General features: G+C 40.2%; 1 protein-coding gene across 1 annotated transcript in view; it reads left to right on the top strand.

The window, feature by feature from the left end:
• The first annotated feature begins 3,726 nt into the window (after positions 1–3,726).
• The window catches only part of alms1 (ALMS1 centrosome and basal body associated protein), a 47,242-nt gene continuing 32,671 nt past the window's right edge, over positions 3,727–18,297 (top strand). Inside the window, exons 1-5 of the mRNA XM_061986754.1 lie at positions 3,727–3,766; positions 3,831–3,941; positions 4,012–4,135; positions 7,235–8,408; positions 13,557–13,716. Of these exons, the coding sequence (XP_061842738.1) occupies positions 3,727–3,766; positions 3,831–3,941; positions 4,012–4,135; positions 7,235–8,408; positions 13,557–13,716 (1,609 nt within the window). The remainder of the gene's footprint in view (positions 3,767–3,830; positions 3,942–4,011; positions 4,136–7,234; positions 8,409–13,556; positions 13,717–18,297) is intronic.

An 18,297-nucleotide genomic window follows, 5' to 3' on the forward strand; every position in this document is an offset into this window, starting at 1 on the left:
GGGGAAATTGGAGGTTTTTAGGTGCGCCTTATAGTGCGGAAAATACGGTAATCCAAATTTGGAACACAGCATCATCGTTTTTTCATAAACCTTTCTTTATAACATGCAACAATCAAGAAATAAAAACTAATCAAAACAAGTACAAAAACAGCGCCAGGGCGGTTGTAAACACAATAATGTAACTAAAATAGAATGCAATATATATATATATATATATTAGGGCTGCAGCTAACGATTAATTTGATAATCGATTAATCTGTCGATTATTACTTCGATTGATCGATTAATAATCGGATAAAAGAGACAAACTACATTTCTATCCTTTCTAGTATTTTATTGAAGAAGAAGAAACAGCATACTGGCACCATACTTATTTTGATTATTGTTTCTCAGCTGTTTGTACATGTTGCAGTTTGTAAATAAAGGTTTATCAAAAAAATAAAAAAAATAAAAACAAATTGCCTCTGCGCATAGCATAGTTCCAACGAATCGATGACTAAATTAATCGCCAACTATTTTTATAATTGATTTTAATCGATTAGTTGTTGCAGCCCTAATATATATATATATATATATATATATATATATATATATATATATATATATATATATATATATATATATATATATATATATATATATATATAACAAAATGTAAAGCCATAGTCTCTCACAAGTTCCATAGATAATCCAAATTTGGAACACAGCATCATCGTTTTCACAGATTTTTGGTTGTTAGAGGTAGAGAGTGTTTTAAAGTAAAGTTCTAATTCTTTTTAAAGGCACAAAAAACAGGTCGGGTATTGAGAAACTTACATTTATATGTAGTATATAACCTATATTTATAAAATGCAACATTTACATACAATCAAGAAATAAAAAAAATAATCAAAACAAGTACAAAAACAGTACAAAACTGCGCCAGGGCGGTTGTAAACTCAAAGTAACTAATATATATATATATACATACCTGCCAACTACTCCGGTTTTCTCGTAATTAGTACGGTTTTCATCAACCTATTCCGGGTTACGGTTGCAGTGATAAAAAATACGTTTTTTCATTAATTAAAAAAAAACATTTAAAAAAAAGTTTTATTCACGAAATCGCGTAACAACAATGACAATCGACACTGCTTCCCGTAACTTCCTATCGAGCCATTCCGAATGCCATGCGCGAGGCTATTTATAGCACCGCTGCCAAGCACGAGGCACCTGTTGCCATTGTTTCCAAACGAACGAACGATCATGGAATCAGCCGGAGAAAAATCGCAAACGAGTCTTAAACCGAAAAGAAAACTGCAGTCATTCCGTGAAGAATATTCAAAAGCCTATCCGGGAATAATTATCCGTTCCAAAAAGGGTGAAAACTACGCCAATTGCACCTTGCGCAGACAAGATTTTTCGATCGGACACGGAGGAATTAGCGATGTAAAAGACCACGTTGGGACAAAAAAAACACAAGTCTAATGCCGTTGCTAAATTTGGATTTTAGCCACAAAAAGGTAATGACACCAATGTTATCTATTGGAATTGTTTAGTACTGTTATACTGTTAAAAGTGTTTATACTATTTATGCTTTCAAGTCCAAGTTGAAGAAATCTTGTTAAATGTTGACAGCATAACTACCAAAATACAGAAGTATGTCCTTAATATTTTTGCAGTGCTATTTCTGTTGAAAAGTTCAAATGATTACATTAGAGATGTGATGTGCCACTTTTCAAGTGTCTGATGGCTTCAATTAATTTTCATTAATTTTGAATTCTTTTGAAAGGCTTACAAAAAAACTACATTTGAATTGTAATTCCATGCTATTGACAGGACTATTAATTTTAATGAAGTTAGCTTACCATGTTTACAGTATGATAATTGTGATAGAAATGTGAATTTTAGGCACAGAATATTTTTTACAATTGAACAAGGCAGTAGATTATACAAGCTTGGACAGAAAGTTAATAATGACACCAATTTTTTTTTTAATGGAATTGTTTAGTACTGTTTTACCATTTGTTTACTGTAAAAAGTGTTTATACTGTTTATACTTTCAATTAACAAATTGAAGTCTTGTGTTGACAGGATAACTGGCATTAACTGTCAAAATAATTTCAAACTATTGAAGTTATAACCTACTCAGTGGCCTAGTGGTTAGAGTGTCCGCCCTGAGATCGGTAGGTTGTGGGTTCAAACCCCGGCCGAGTCATACCAAAGACTATAAAAATGGGACCCATTACCTCCCTGCTTGGCACTCAGTATCAAGGGTTGGAATTGGGGGTTAAATCACCAAAAATGATTCCCGGGCGCGGCCACCGCTGCTGCCCACTGCTCCCCTCACCTCTCAGGGGGTGATCAAGGGTGATGGGTCAAATGCAGAGAATAATTTCGCCACACCTAGTGTGTGTGTGACAATCATTGGTACTTTAACTTTAACTTTAGCTTACAGAATAAACATGTCAATCAACCCATATGATTTTTGCTGTAATATTTTTGTTTTGAAAAGTCACTGTGACTGATAGAAAAGTGATGGTTTTAGCAACATTTTAACCTGTCTGAATGCAATCAATCATTTTGCGTCGGGGGGCGAACTGAACCCCCCACCAGGACTTTGTCCTGGACCTACCGGGTCCTGCGGCCCCTGGACCCTGGCTACTAGGTTTTTCTGATTTCAAAAGTTGGCAGGTATGAGTAAAGATAAAGGTGAAGTTATAACACTGAAACACCCTCAGGAAGAGGTGCTTTAAGACATGGCTAGCGAGCTACTTCTAAATCACTAATCCTGGCCTCCATGGCGACAAATAAAGTTTCTTACATGTAGCATTATCACTGGAGGACGGGGAATAGCTAAACATGCTAACACCGCTAACAAAAGCTAGCGTGCATGAATGTAAACATGGGTGGATCTACACCTGACATCCACTGTTATGATACCAAGTACAAGAGCGTATCTAGTCGATACTAATATGATTACATCGATATTTTTTATCTTCACAAAATATTTTTATTTTTTATTTATATTATGTTTGATTGGCAACACTAAAGTTGGCCCTCGTGTGTGAATGTTGTCTGTCTATCTGTGTTGGCCCTGCGATGAGGTGGCGACTTGTCCTGGGTGTACCCCGCCTTCCGCCCGATTGTAGCTGAGATAGGCTCCAGCACCCCCCGCGACCCCGAAGGGAATAAGCGGTACAAAATGGATGGCTGGATATATATATTATGTTTATAAAGGACACATGAGTACTTTGAATATGACCAATGTATGATCCTGTAACTACTTGGTATCGCATCGATACCTAAATGTGTGGTATCATCCAAAACTAATGTAAAGTATCAAAGAAGAGAAGAATAAGTGATTATTACATTTTAACAGAAGTGTAGATAGAACATGTTAAAACAGAAAGTAAGCAGATATTAACAGTAAATGAACAAGTGGGTTAATCAATTTTTACAGTTTGTCCCTCATAATGTGTACAAAATAATAGGTGTATAAATGACACAATATGTTACTGCATAGACTAATTAGGAGTCTTTGTTTGTTTACTTACTACTAAAAGACAAGTTGTCTAGTATGCTCACTATTATATTTAAGGACTAAATGACAATAATAAACATATGTTTCATGTTCACTAACATTTTTTGTTACAATAAAGACAATAATGACATTTTTTGTGGTCCCCATTATTCATTTTGGTGCCGGTACCATGCAATTGAGCATGAAGTGTTTAATGAGCCAATATGGCACAAATGCTATGCAGACAAGTTGCCATTAAACGTGGTAAATAATGTGCATCACAAATAAACAGGACTTGGATCGGCTCATGTTTCTTCTGCACTTCCAGGCTTGTCTGTGTGGGAGACTGAAGATGAAGACATGAGTCAGTCTTGTGAAGCCATCAAAGTGGACCGGGTGAGAAGTCTACAAGGGTCCAGGCTGAACCATCCACAGCTAGGTAAAGCACACTTCTAAAATGACACTGGAGCGTTGTGTGTGTGTGTGATTGTTTCTGTCTTTTGTGTCAGCAGAATTCCAGGACAGCAATTTGTCTCCAGGTCTTGTCTTGCTGCCAGCCAACCCTCCAGCAGGAGCCAATGTCACCCAATATTCCTTCTTCCAAACAAGCGACATGGAATTTCAGCCGTTACGGTAAAAAAGAAGTCATTGTTTATAGTCCAGTCCTTTTTTTGCCTGGTGTACTTTCATGTGTGTGTTAACACTGCAAGTTGTGTATAGAAACAACTTGACACACACTTGGGGCTGCAACCCTTATTTTGTCAACAAAAGAGCTTGTATTTTGTTGCTTCGATGATTGGTTGAGTGCAGGGGTGTCAAAGTGGGCCGTGTCTAACAGTGAATACTATTATTACACCATTTTTTAATGCATTTTATTAGTAGATTAAAAAAAAACTAAAATGTAAAAAAAAAGAAGAAAAAAAGGATAAGTTGCTATTAGGGATTTCCGATAATATCGGCCTGCCGATATTATTAGCCGATAAATGCGTTAAAATGTAATATCGGAAATTATCGGTATCGTTTTTTTTATTATCGGTATCGGTTCTTTAAATTTTTAAATTTTTTATTAAATCAACATAGAAAACACAAGATACACTTACAATTAGTGCACCAACCCAAAAAAACTCCCTCCCCATTCTCTAATTTTTAGAGATGTCCGATAATATTGGCCTGCCGATATTATCGGCTGATAATTGCGTTAAAATGTAATATCGGAAATTATCGGTGTCGTGTGTTTTATTATCGGTATCGTTTTTTCAAGCATTTTATTTGTATTAACTAGAGATTTTTTGCCGATATTCCAATATTGTCCAACTCAGAATTACCGATTCCGATATGAACCGATACTGATATATACAGTTGTGGAATTAACACATTATTATGCCTAATTTTTAGAGATGTCCGATATCGGATAAATGCGTTAAAATGTAATATCGGAAATTATTGGTGTCGTTTTTTTTTTATTATCGGTATCGTTTTTTATTTATTTATTTATTATTTTTATTTTTTTATTAAATAAACATAAAAAACACAAGATACACTTACAATTAGTGCACCAACCCAAAAAAAACCTCCCTCCCCCATTTACACTCATTCACACAAAAGGGTTATTAATATTGTGGTTCCTACATTATATATCAATATATATCAATACAGTCTGCAAGGGATACAGTCCGTAAGCACACATGATTGGTCCACTAATAGTACTAACCTTTAACACTTCATTTTACTCATTTTCATTCATTACTAGTTTCTATGTAACTGTTTTTATATTGTTTTACTTTCTTTTTTATTCAAGAAAATGTTTTTAATTTATTTATCTTATTTTAAAGTGGAATATATTATTTAAATCTGTGTGTTGGACAACACGGACCAGAGTTTTTTAAAAACTGGATCTGGATCGGCATTTTCCCATGCCTTGCCGATACGCATTTTTTGGCAAATATCGGCATCCGATCCAAATATCGGATCGGGACATCCCTAATCTAGTGTGTGTGTGACAATCATTGGTACTTTAACTTTAACCTTAATACAACAAATCCCAATTACCATGTATTATTATTATTATTCTGTACATATGTAGCATCATCTACAACAAAACTTGTGAATTTGGACTCATGTCATGAATCACACATGAAGTTAGAAGGGGTCCGTGCCCGTGTGGCCCGACCTTGCGCTGGGGGGTCTCTGTTGGTGACTTGATGTGGTGGCGGCGCGGCCCCCGTGTCTGGTCTGGATGCTGTGTCTCGGTTGTTTGGGCGGTGGTGTGTTTGTGCGGGTTTGGGTTGGGGTGAGGGGCCTTTTGGTGGGGGGGGGGTGTTGGTGTCTCTTGTTTGCGTGTTGGCGTTCGGGCTGACTGGCGGGCTGGCGCCCGCTGGTCTCCGTGGTCCTGGTGGCGTGTGGTTGCTGGTCGCAGTTTTTTTTGATCGCTTTGATTTGATTGGCTGGTGCTGGCTGTCTGGGGTTATTGCGGCTGCTGTTTCTGCTGCCGTTTGTTTGTGGTGTGGGCGCCCATGGCTGCTGGGTCTGGTGCAGGGGTGTGGCTGATGTTGTGACTGGTGGCAGCGCGTGATGGCTGTCGGGGCTGACGAACTGTGTATATGTATGTATATGTGTGTGTATGTATGTATGTATATATATGTGTATGTGTACATATGTGTATGTATATGTATATATGTGTATGTGTGGGTATGTATACATGTATGTGTATGTATATATGTATGTATGTATGTATGTATATTTCTGGGGGTACGCTCTGGGCCTGCCTGTCAGACGGGGGTCGACGCCTCAGGCTACTGCATCCGAACTGCGTGTCTGGAGCTCCTGGGTCCCGCTGTCCATCCCTTCCGGGTGCCCGTCTTGGTTGGGGCCTGTTGGGCCTAGTCCCTGCGTCTATTGTGGTAGCTTGGTGCTGCAAGATATTCCGAGATGCTGCGAGTCAGCCAGTTGCTGGGGTAGTGACCTTGTTTGTCAGCATGTCTGTGATCTTCTTTTAATTCTTTTTTTTAATTTTTGTATTTTTTAATATATTTTAGTAATATTATTTTTTAATTTTTCCCCTCCCTCAGGGGGGGGGCTCGGCGGGGCGGTTGCTGGTTGTTCCATCTCCATCGTTGGGGTCCCTGCAGGTGGGGTGGGTGGTTCCCGTGGCCCTGTGCCTGGGTGGTCCTGCGGCGGCCGATTTGGGTGGGGTGGCCGGGGGCTGGCCTCGCCGCGCTCTCCGGGGGTGGGGGTGGGCTCGTGGGGGCCCGGTTGCTGGTGGGGCGGGGGCGGGGTCGGTCTTCCCGTCCGGTTGCGGGGAGTCTCTGGGTCCCTCGGGCGGGGCGTCTCGCCTTTCTGCCCGGCTGCACTAAATGATAATATAAATACATTTAATAAAGTCAAATACAAATAAGGCAACAAGAGAAGTATCCTACACTTCTCTTTTGTAAAGTCAATCTGAACAGCCGACATGGGCATCTACATCAACTATATGATTTGCCTGAGAAGCTGGACAGGACACAAAAAAAAAAAGAAAAAAAAGAAGGGGATACATGTTGCTTCAGCATATTCATGTGGGCCCAGATAATGTGTCCCCAGTCCTCTATCTTAGCTCCGCCCTTCTCGCGGGCCGGATAAAACCTGTTCACGGGCCGTACGTTTGACACCCCTGACTTATAGCATCTCTATCTAGCAGTCACACTCACTTTCTGAAGGAGCTCACATTTGTGTTATTGTGTTATGATTTCCTAGAGGCTGCCCTGACTTGTCCATGGCATCGGAGAGGACTGGCACTCCGCCAGCGGGTGGCGCCACACATGAGTCCGATGAAGCGTCATTGTCCCAGCACCTGCTGGCCCAGGAGACCATGGTCCCCGAGAGTGGATCCAGCGGCTGCTGTTCGCCGTCCCAGCTTACTTCAACTTCAGAGGACGGCACGACAGAGGAGAAGAGAGAAAAAGTCAACGCCGCCAAGGGCAGGCGCTTGGCGACACCCGCGCCTTCACCGCGCCCCGGCATCGACGCCAGCGGCGTTATAAGACAGCGTCCTCCGGGTAAGGCCGCGGAGGTCAGTAACGTCACCTCAGGATCTCGCAGCACGCGGCCCGACGCCACCAGCGAGTTGCTGTACAGAGAACTGATGTCCCAAAGCGACCCCAGATCGACCTCGCAAGAACCTCAACCGGTCACATCCTACTGTCCCGATTCATCTGACAGCGGGACAAGTGTGACCAGATCGGACCGGGAGTGTGGTCCTGTTTCAACAAACATGGAGCCATCCCTGTGGGGCTCAGGCAACCCGACGGGTATGGAGGAGTCCTACAGGGGTTTCATGCCGCAGTCTCAATCAACACCAGGAAGTGTCAAGGTCCCGCCCAAATCTAGCGTCAAGCCCAAATCAAGGAGACTCTCAGCAATCTGGTCCAATAATGGGAGTTCCTGTCAGCCCACGTCTCCACCGCCAACTGCCACTGAGCACCAAGACCAGACCACCGCATCCAGAGTCCAGTCCCTTCCGACTCTCAACTACATGCAGAAAGTCGATGCTTGGAGAGAAAGTCAGAGCTCCAGCAAGACGCCGCTGTTTGATACCATGGCTCTGCAGTCAGGCAGCCTGGACCGCATCCTGAGTGACGGGGCCAAAGGGCCTGCTGCTACTGAGAGCTGCTCTGCGGCACCAAGCAGAGGGGTGTCCATGGTTGGAAACAAGGCCGCCGCTTCCTCCTCCCTCACGACGCGCCAGCATCACAGCTCACCGCCAATCGACACGGGCCGCCTCAGCAACATGGCGCCGCTGGATTCTCACCTGCTCGCTGGAGCCCAGGGCAGCAAGAGCAGCCAGGTGAAATTAGGAGCCTCACTGGGCGCTGCTTGCTGGACCTCCAAGCCCAAACATGCAGGGATGAACACCCAACACCAAATGACGGTAAAAACAAAAAAGCACAGATGTTCTTTCAAGCATTTTATTTGTATTAACTTGAGATTTTTGGACGATATCCGATATTATCCAACTCAGAATTACCGATTCCGATATGAACCGATACTGATGTATACAGTTGTGGAATTAACACATTATTATGCCTAATTTTTAGAGATGTCCGATAATATCGGCCTGCTGATAAATGTGTTAAAATGTAATATTGGAAATGATCGGTGTCGTTTTTTTTTATTATCGGTATCGTTTTTTTATTTTTTTATTTTATTTTTTTATTTTTTTAATTAAATCAACATAAAAAACACAAGATACACTTACAATTAGTGCACCAACCCAAAAAAACCTTCCTCCCCCATTCACACAAAAGGGTTGTTTCTTTCTGTTATTAATATTGTGGTTCCTACATTATATATCAATATATATCAATACAGTCCGTAAGCACACATGATTGTGCGTGCTGCTGCTCCACTAATAGTACTAACCTTTAACATACCTGCCAACTACTCCGGTTTTCCCGTAATTAGTACGGTTTTCATCAACCTATTCCGGATTACGGTTGCAGTGATAAAAAATACAGTTTTTCATTAATTAAAAAAAATATATTTTTAAAAAGTTTTATTCACGAAATCGCGTAACAACAATGACAATCGACACTGCTTCCCGTAACTTCCTATCGAGCCATTCCGAATGCCATGCGCGAGGCTATTTATAGCACCGCTTGCCATTGTTTCCAAACGAGCGAACGATCATGGAATCAGCCGGAGAAAAATCGCAAACGAGTCTTAAACCGAAAAGAAAACTGCAGTCATTCCGTGAAGAATATTCAAAAGCCTATCCGGGAATAATTATCCGTTCCAAAAAGGGTGAAAACTACGCGAATTGCACCTTGTGCAGACAAGATTTTTCGATCGGACACGGAGGAATTAGCGATGTAAAAGACCACGTTGGGACAAAAAAACACAAGTCTAATGCCGTTGCTAAATTTGGATTTTAGCCACAAAAAGGTAATGACACCAATGTTATCTATTGGAATTGTTTAGTACTGTTATACTGTTAAAAGTGTTTATACTATTTATGCTTTCAAGTCCAAGTTGAAGAAATCTTGTTAAATGTTGACAGCATAACTACCAAAATACAGAAGTATGTCCTTAATATTTTTGCAGTGCTATTTCTGTTGAAAAGTTCAAATGATTACATTAGAGATGTGATGTGCCACTTTTCAAGTGTCTGATGGCTTCAATTAATTGTCATTAATTTTTCATATTTTGAATTCTTTTGGAAGGCTTACAAAAAAACTACATTTGAATTGTAATTCCATGCTATTGACAGGACTATTAATTTTAATGAAGTTAGTTTACAGTATGATAATTGTGATAGAAATGTGAATTTTAGGCACAGAATATTTTTTACAATTGAACAAGGCAGTAGATTATACAAGCTTGGACAGAAAGTTAATAATGACACCAATTTTTTTTTAATGGAATTGTTTAGTACTGTTTTACCATTTGTTTACTGTAAAAAGTGTTTATACTGTTTATACTTTCAATTAACAAATTGAAGTCTTGTGAAAGATTGACAGGATAACTGGCATTAACTGTCAAAATAATTTCAAACTATTGAAGTTAGCTTACAGAATAAACATGTCAATCAACCCATATGATTTTTGCTGTAATATTTTTGTTTTGAAAAGTCACTGTGACTGATAGAAATGTGATGGTTTTAGCAACATTTTAACCTGTCTGAATGCTAATAATCATTTTGCGTCGGGGGGGCGAACTGAACCCCCCACCAGGACTTTGTCCTGGACCTACCGGGGCCTGCGGCCCCTGGACCCTGGCTACTAGGTTTTTCTGATTTCAAAAGTTGGCAGGTATGCTTTAACACTTCATTTTACTCATTTTCATTAATTACTAGTTTCTATGTAACTGTTTTTATATTGTTTTACTTTCTTTTTTTATTCAAGAAAATGTTTTTAATTTATTTATCTTATTTTATTTTATTAATTTTTTTTCAAAGGACCTTATCTTCACCATACCCGGTTGTCCAAATTAGGCATAATAATGTGTTAATTCCACGACTGTATATATCAGCTGATATCGGTATCGGTTGATATCAGTATCGGTAATTTAAGAGTTGGACAATATCGGATATCGGCAAAAAGCCATTATCGGACATGCCTACTAATTTTGTTGTGATGCCCCGCTGGATGCATTAAACGATGTAACTTTACCATGAATTGATTTAAGTGGACCCCGACTTAAACAAGTTGAAAAACTTATTGGTGTGTTACCATTTAGTGGTCAATTGTACGGAATATGTACTGTACTGTGCAATCTACTAATACAAGTTTCAATCAATCAATCACAAACAAGTTTTTCCAAAATAAGAGAACAACTTCAACTCCAGTTATGGAAAAAAATGCCAACATGGCACTGCCATATTTATTATTGAAGTCACAAAGTACTTTTTTTTTTTTTAACATGCCTCAAAACAGCTTGGAATTTGGGACATACTCTCCCTGAGAGAATCCTGATACCCACTACAACTATGGCAAATACTATACTTTGACTTTCACAAAGTGCATTATTTTTTATTTTTTTTAAACATGCCTCAAAACAACAGCTACAAAAACAATGAAGGCACACAGCTTCAGTCCAGAGTGTACTAGAGCATACTTGCCAACCTTTAGACCTCAGAATTCGGGAGATGGAGGGGGGCGGTGGAGTTGGGGGTGGGGGGGGGGGGGGGGGGGGGGTGGGGGGGGGGGGGGGTCGGGGTTTGGTGGTAGCGGGGGGTGTATATTGTAGCATCCCGGAAGAGTTAGTGCTGCAAGGGTTTCTGGGTATTTGTTCTGTTGTGTTACGGTGCGGATGTTCTAGTCTTCTAAATACAGTTTTGAAGATTATAAGAAATAATAAAAAATTTTAAAAAATCCACATAGTCACCTTTACCCATACTTGCCAACCTTGAGACCTCCGATTTCGGGAGGTGGGGGGTGGGGGCGTGGTCGGGGGTGGGGCGGGGCGTGATTGGGGGCGTGGTTAAGAGGGGAGGAGTATATTGACAGCTAGAATTCACCAAGTCAAGTGTTTCATACATATTATATATATATATATATATATATATACCGTATTTTCCGCACCATAAGCCGCCCTGGGTTATAAGCCGCGCCTTCAATGAACGGCATATTTCAAAACTTTGTCCACCTATAAGCCGCCCCGTGTTATAAGCCGCATCTAACTGCGCTAAAGGAATGTCAAAAAAACAGTCAGATAGGTCAGTCAAACTTTAATAATATATTAAAAACCAGCGTGATGTGGGCGCGCACGGAGTCGTATATCAACATGGACGGAGCTGCGTGAAAAAAGCCACCCGGCCTCTTCGCGTAAACTTACCTTAACCACTCGCTCATCTTTTCTTCATCCATCCATCCTTTCGAGTTAGCTTTTTATGATGACGCCGGCTGGAAAGGTCTCTTTTGGCAAGGTCTTCCTTTTGAATATCACCATGGGTGGAAGTTTCTGGCCATTAGCATGGCAAGCTAGAACCACAGTGAAGGATGACTTCTCATTCCCTGTGGTGCGAATATTCACCGTACGTGCTCCCGTTGTATCCACAGTGCGGTTCACAGGAATATCAAAAGTCAGTGGAACCTCGTCCATGTTGATAATGTTCTCTGGCCGGATCTTTTTTTCAGCTATCTTGTTTTTACAATATGCACGGAAAGTAGCCAGCTTTTCTTGAAAGTCTTTAGGCAGTTGCTGTGAAATAGTAGTCCGTGTGCGGATGGAGAGATTGCGTCTTTTCATGAACCGGAAACCTGTCGCTTAGTAGGAGCCATTTTGTGGTCTTTACAGATGTAAACACACAAAGGAAATGAAACGTAATATCCGCGCGCTTCTTCTTCTTCTACGCGGGCGGGTGGTTGCTTACAGTAGAAGAAGAAGTGCTTCCTGTTCTATGGGGGCGGGTGCTTACCTTGGCGGTTGCTTGCGTAGAAGAAGAAGCACTTCCTCTTCTACGGGGAAAAAAGATGGCGGCTGTTTACCGTAGTTACGAGACCGAAACTTTATGAAAATGAATCTTAATATTAATCCATATATAAAGCGCACCGGGTTATAAGGCGCACTGTCAGCTTTTGAGAAAATTTGTGGTTTTTAGGTGCGCCTTATAGTGCGGAAAATACGGTGTATATATATATATATATATATATATATATATATATATATATATATATATATACATCCTGAAAATATGCAAACAAAACTGTGTTTAGATAATTGATACTTCAAACTTAACATAAATAAATATTAAGGAATATAACATAACTTGGCTTCTGAGAGTTTCAAAATGTAATGAATAAAATGCTAAAGTTGTTGATAAACAAGCAATTATTTTAGTAATTAAATATGGTCATTTTAAATGAATTATTATGATAATTTAAAATCAATTATTTCAAAAATGTTTATTTTAATGTATAATTCTATGGCTGGATGCAAAAAGGAGTCACGAAAAAATACAAATAAAAATACAATTAATTGTGATGTTTTTAGCAAAATATAGTAAAAATGTATTTAGTTTTTTTCTTTTGTAATTAATAAATATATTTATTTTTAGGTAAAATAAACATAATGATACAATTTATCTCTAGTCTGGATGATTTAGTTCTTGTCACCCAGTTGTCCTCCCGTCATGAAAAAAGGCTGTCCTCACTCAGGTCCGCATGGAGCTGGAGGGGGCGTGGTTTCCAGCTCCGGCTGAAAATCGGGAGATTTTCGGGAGTCCCGGGAGGTTTTCGGGAGAGGCGCTGAATTTCGGGAGTCTCCCGGAAAATTCGGGAGGGTTGGCAAGTACGCCTTTACCCTAGTTTAATCCAATATATTTACGCTGCCTGGGGTTGAGCATATCTGATTGGTTTGATCTCATCTCGTGGCTCACACTACAGTATGATATTTTCAGTTAATTTAGTATTGTTTTATGCTTGAATATGGTTTATATAAGCCAAAAATATGTAGAATGTGCCTACAAAATATATAATATAGAGAGGCTGCACACTTGAAAGCGCGACTGTAACATCAAACATCATAAAAGATACATCAGAGTGCCTCAATGAAGTAACCCTGCGTGCTTTTGTTGCAGGCCAGCTCGTACAACCTCGGCATTGATCAGTCCGCCTCCGCAGTCCCCACCCCCTTTTCGCACAGAGGACCGATCGGGGAGCCCGAGTTCTCTCCTGCAGATCTCAGCACCGTCGAAGATTCGGTCGCAGGGACGCCGACCAAGAGGGTCCGACCAGAAGGTAAACATGGAGCCTTTCTATCTTTTTTCCAGTCCATAGTGGATCTAACATAATAGTGAGAGTCCAGTCCATAGTGGATCTAACATAATTGGGAGAGTCCAGTCCATAGTGGATCTAACATAATAGTGTGAGAGTCCAGTCCATAGTTGATCTAACATAATAGTGTGAGAGTCCAGTCCATAGTGGATCTAACATAATAGTGAGAGTCCAGTCCATAGTGGATCTAACATAATAGTGAGAGTCCAGTCCATAGTGGATCTAACATAATAGTGTGAGAGTCCAGTCCATAGTGGATCTAACATAATAGTGTGAGAGTCCAGTCCATAGTGGATCTAACATAATAGTGAGAGTCCAGTCCATAGTGGATCTAACATAATAGTGAGAGTCCAGTCCATAGTGGATCTAACATAATAGTGAGAGTCCAGTCCATAGTGGATCTAACATAATAGTGTGAGAATCCAGTCCATAGTGGATCTAACATAATAGTGTGAGAGTCCAGTCCATAGTGGATCTAACATAATAGTGGGAGAGTCCAGTCCATAGTGGATCTAACATAATATTGTGAGAGTCCAGTCCATAGTGGATCTAACATAGTAGTGTGAGAGTCCAGTCCATAGTGGATCTAACATAATAGTGAGAGAGTCCAGTCCATAGTGGATCTAACATAATAGTGTGAGAGTCCAGTCCATAGTGGATCTAACATAATAGTGAGAGTCCAGTCCATAGTGGATCTAACGTAATAGTGAGAGTCCAGTCCATAGTAGATCTAACATAATAGTGAGAGTCCAGTCCATAGTGGATCTAACATAATAGTGAGAGTCCAGTCCACAGTGGATCTAACATAATAGTGTGAGAGTTCAGTCCATAGTGGATCTAACATAATAGTGAGAGAGTCCAGTCCATAGTGGATCTAACATAATAGTGAGAGTCCAGTCCATAGTGGATCTAACATAATAGTGAGAGTCCAGTCCATAGTGGATCTAACATAATAGTGAGAGTCCAGTCCATAGTGGATCCAACATAATAGTGAGAGTCCAGTCCATAGTGGATCTAACATAATAGTGTGAGAGTCCAGTCCATAGTGGATCTAACATAATAGTGTGAGAGTCCAGTCCATAGTGGATCTAACGTAATAGTGTGAGAGTCCAGTCCATAGTGGATCTAACATAATAGTGAGAGTCCAGTCCAAAGTGGATCTAACATAATAGTGGGAGTCCAGTTCATAGTGGATCTAACATAATAATGAGAGTCCAGTCCATAGTGGATCTAACATAATAGTTTGGGAGTCCAGTTCATAGTGGATCTAACATAATAATGAGAGTCCAGTCCATAGTGCATCTAACATAATAGTGAGAGTCCAGTCCATAGTGGATCTAACATAATAGTGTGAGAGTCCAGTCCATAGTGGATCTAACATAATATTGTGAGAGTCCAGTCCATAGTAGATCTAAGATAATAGTGAGAGTCCAGTCCATAGTGGATCTAACATAATAGTGTGTGAGTCCAGTCCATAGTGGATCTAACATAATAGTGTGTGAGTCCAGTACATAGTGGATCTAACATAATAGTGAGAGTCCAGTCCATAGTGGATCTAACATAATAGTGTGAGAGTCCAGTCCATAGTGGATCTAACGTAATAGTGTGAGAGTCCAGTCCATAGTGGATCTAACATAATAGTGAGAGAGTCCAGTCCATAGTGGATCTAACATAATAGTGAGAGTCCAGTCCATAGTGGATCTAACATAATAGTGAGAGTCCAGTCCATAGTGGATCTAACATAATAGTTGAGAGTCCAGTCCATAGTGGATCTAACATAATAGTGAGAGTCCAGTCCATAGTGGATCTAACATAATAGTGTGAGAGTCCAGTCCATAGTGGATCTAACATAATAGTGAGAGTCCAGTCCATCGTGGATCTAACATAATAGTGAGAGTCCAGTCCATAGTGGATCTAACATAATAGTGAGAGTCCAGTCCATAGTGGATCTAACATAATAGTTGAGAGTCCAGTCCATAGTGGATCTAACATAATAGTGAGAGTCCAGTCCATAGTGGATCTAACATAATAGTGTGAGAGTCCAGTCCATAGTGGATCTAACATAATAGTGAGAGAGTCCAGTCCATAGTGGATCTAACATAATAGTGAGAGTCCAGTCCATAGTGGATCTAACATAATAGTGAGAGTCCAGTCCATAGTGGATCTAACATAATAGTGTGAGAGTCCAGTCCATAGTGGATCTAACATAATAGTGAGAGTCCAGTCCATAGTGGATCTAACATAATAGTGAGAGTCCAGTCCATAGTGGATCTGACATAATAGTGAGAGTCCAGTTCATAGTGGATCTAACATAATAGGGAGAGTCCAGTCCATAGTGGATCTAACATAATAGTGAGAGTCCAGTCCATAGTGGATCTAACATAATAGTGAGAGTCTAGTCCATAGTGAATCTAACATAATAGTGTGAGAGTCTAGTCCATAGTGGATCTAACATAATAGTGTGAGAGTCCAGTCTATAGTGGATCTAACATAATAGTGTGAGAGTCCAGTCCATAGTGGATCTAACATAATATTGTTAGAGTCCAGTCCATAGTGGATCTAACATAGTAGTGTGAGAGTCCAGTCCATAGTGGATCTAACATAATAGTGAGAGAGTCCAGTCCATAGTGGATCTAACATAATAGTGTGAGAGTCCAGTCCATAGTGGATCTAACATAATAGTGAGAGTCCAGTTCATAGTGGATCTAACATAATAATGAGAGTCCAGTCCATAGTGGATCTAACATAATAGTTTGGGAGTCCAGTTCATAGTGGATCTAACATAATAATGAGAGTCCAGTCCATAGTGCATCTAACATAATAGTGAGAGTCCAGTCCATAGTGGATCTAACATAATAGTGTGAGAGTCCAGTCCATAGTGGATCTAACATAATATTGTGAGAGTCCAGTCCATAGTAGATCTAAGATAATAGTGAGAGTCCAGTCCATAGTGGATCTAACATAATAGTGTGTGAGTCCAGTCCATAGTGGATCTAACATAATAGTGTGTGAGTCCAGTACATAGTGGATCTAACATAATAGTGAGAGTCCAGTCCATAGTGGATCTAACATAATAGTGTGAGAGTCCAGTCCATAGTGGATCTAACGTAATAGTGTGAGAGTCCAGTCCATAGTGGATCTAACATAATAGTGAGAGAGTCCAGTCCATAGTGGATCTAACATAATAGTGAGAGTCCAGTCCATAGTGGATCTAACATAATAGTGAGAGTCCAGTCCATAGTGGATCTAACATAATAGTTGAGAGTCCAGTCCATAGTGGATCTAACATAATAGTGAGAGTCCAGTCCATAGTGGATCTAACATAATAGTGTGAGAGTCCAGTCCATAGTGGATCTAACATAATAGTGAGAGTCCAGTCCATAGTGGATCTAACATAATAGTGAGAGTCCAGTCCATAGTGGATCTAACATAATAGTGAGAGTCCAGTCCATAGTGGATCTAACATAATAGTTGAGAGTCCAGTCCATAGTGGATCTAACATAATAGTGAGAGTCCAGTCCATAGTGGATCTAACATAATAGTGTGAGAGTCCAGTCCATAGTGGATCTAACATAATAGTGAGAGAGTCCAGTCCATAGTGGATCTAACATAATAGTGAGAGTCCAGTCCATAGTGGATCTAACATAATAGTGAGAGTCCAGTCCATAGTGGATCTAACATAATAGTGTGAGAGTCCAGTCCATAGTGGATCTAACATAATAGTGAGAGTCCAGTCCATAGTGGATCTAACATAATAGTGAGAGTCCAGTCCATAGTGGATCTGACATAATAGTGAGAGTCCAGTTCATAGTGGATCTAACATAATAGGGAGAGTCCAGTCCATAGTGGATCTAACATAATAGTGAGAGTCCAGTCCATAGTGGATCTAACATAATAGTGTGAGAGTCCAGTCCATAGTGGATCTAACATAATAGTAAGTGTCCAGTCCATAGTGGATCTAACATAATAGTGTGAGAGTCCAGTCCATAGTGGATCTAACATAATAGTGAGAGTCCAGTCCATAGTGGATCTAACATAATAGTGAGAGAGTCCAGTCCATAGTGGATCTAACATAATAGTGAGAGTCCAGTCCATAGTGGATCTAACATAATAGTGTGAGAGTCCAGTCCATAGTGGATCTAACATTATAGGGAGAGTCCAGTCCATAGTGGATCTAACATAATAGGGAGAGTCCAGTCCATAGTGGATCTAACATAATAGTGAGAGTCCAGTCCATAGTAGATCTAACATAATAGTGAGAGTCCAGTCCATAGTGGATCTAACATAATAGTGAGAGAGTCCAGTCCATAGTGGATCTAACGTAATAGTGTGAGAGTCCAGTCCATAGTGGATCTAACATAATAGTGTGAGAGTCCAGTCCATAGTGGATCTAACATAATAGTGAGAGAGTCCAGTCCATAGTGGATCTAACATAATAGTGTGAGAGTCCAGTCCATAGTGGATCTAACATAATAGTGAGAGTCCAGTCCATAGTGGATCTAACATAATAGTGAGAGTCCAGTCCATAGTAGATCTAACATAATA

This window comes from Nerophis lumbriciformis, linkage group LG26 (genome assembly GCF_033978685.3).
Source record: "Nerophis lumbriciformis linkage group LG26, RoL_Nlum_v2.1, whole genome shotgun sequence".
NCBI lineage: Eukaryota > Metazoa > Chordata > Actinopteri > Syngnathiformes > Syngnathidae > Nerophis > Nerophis lumbriciformis.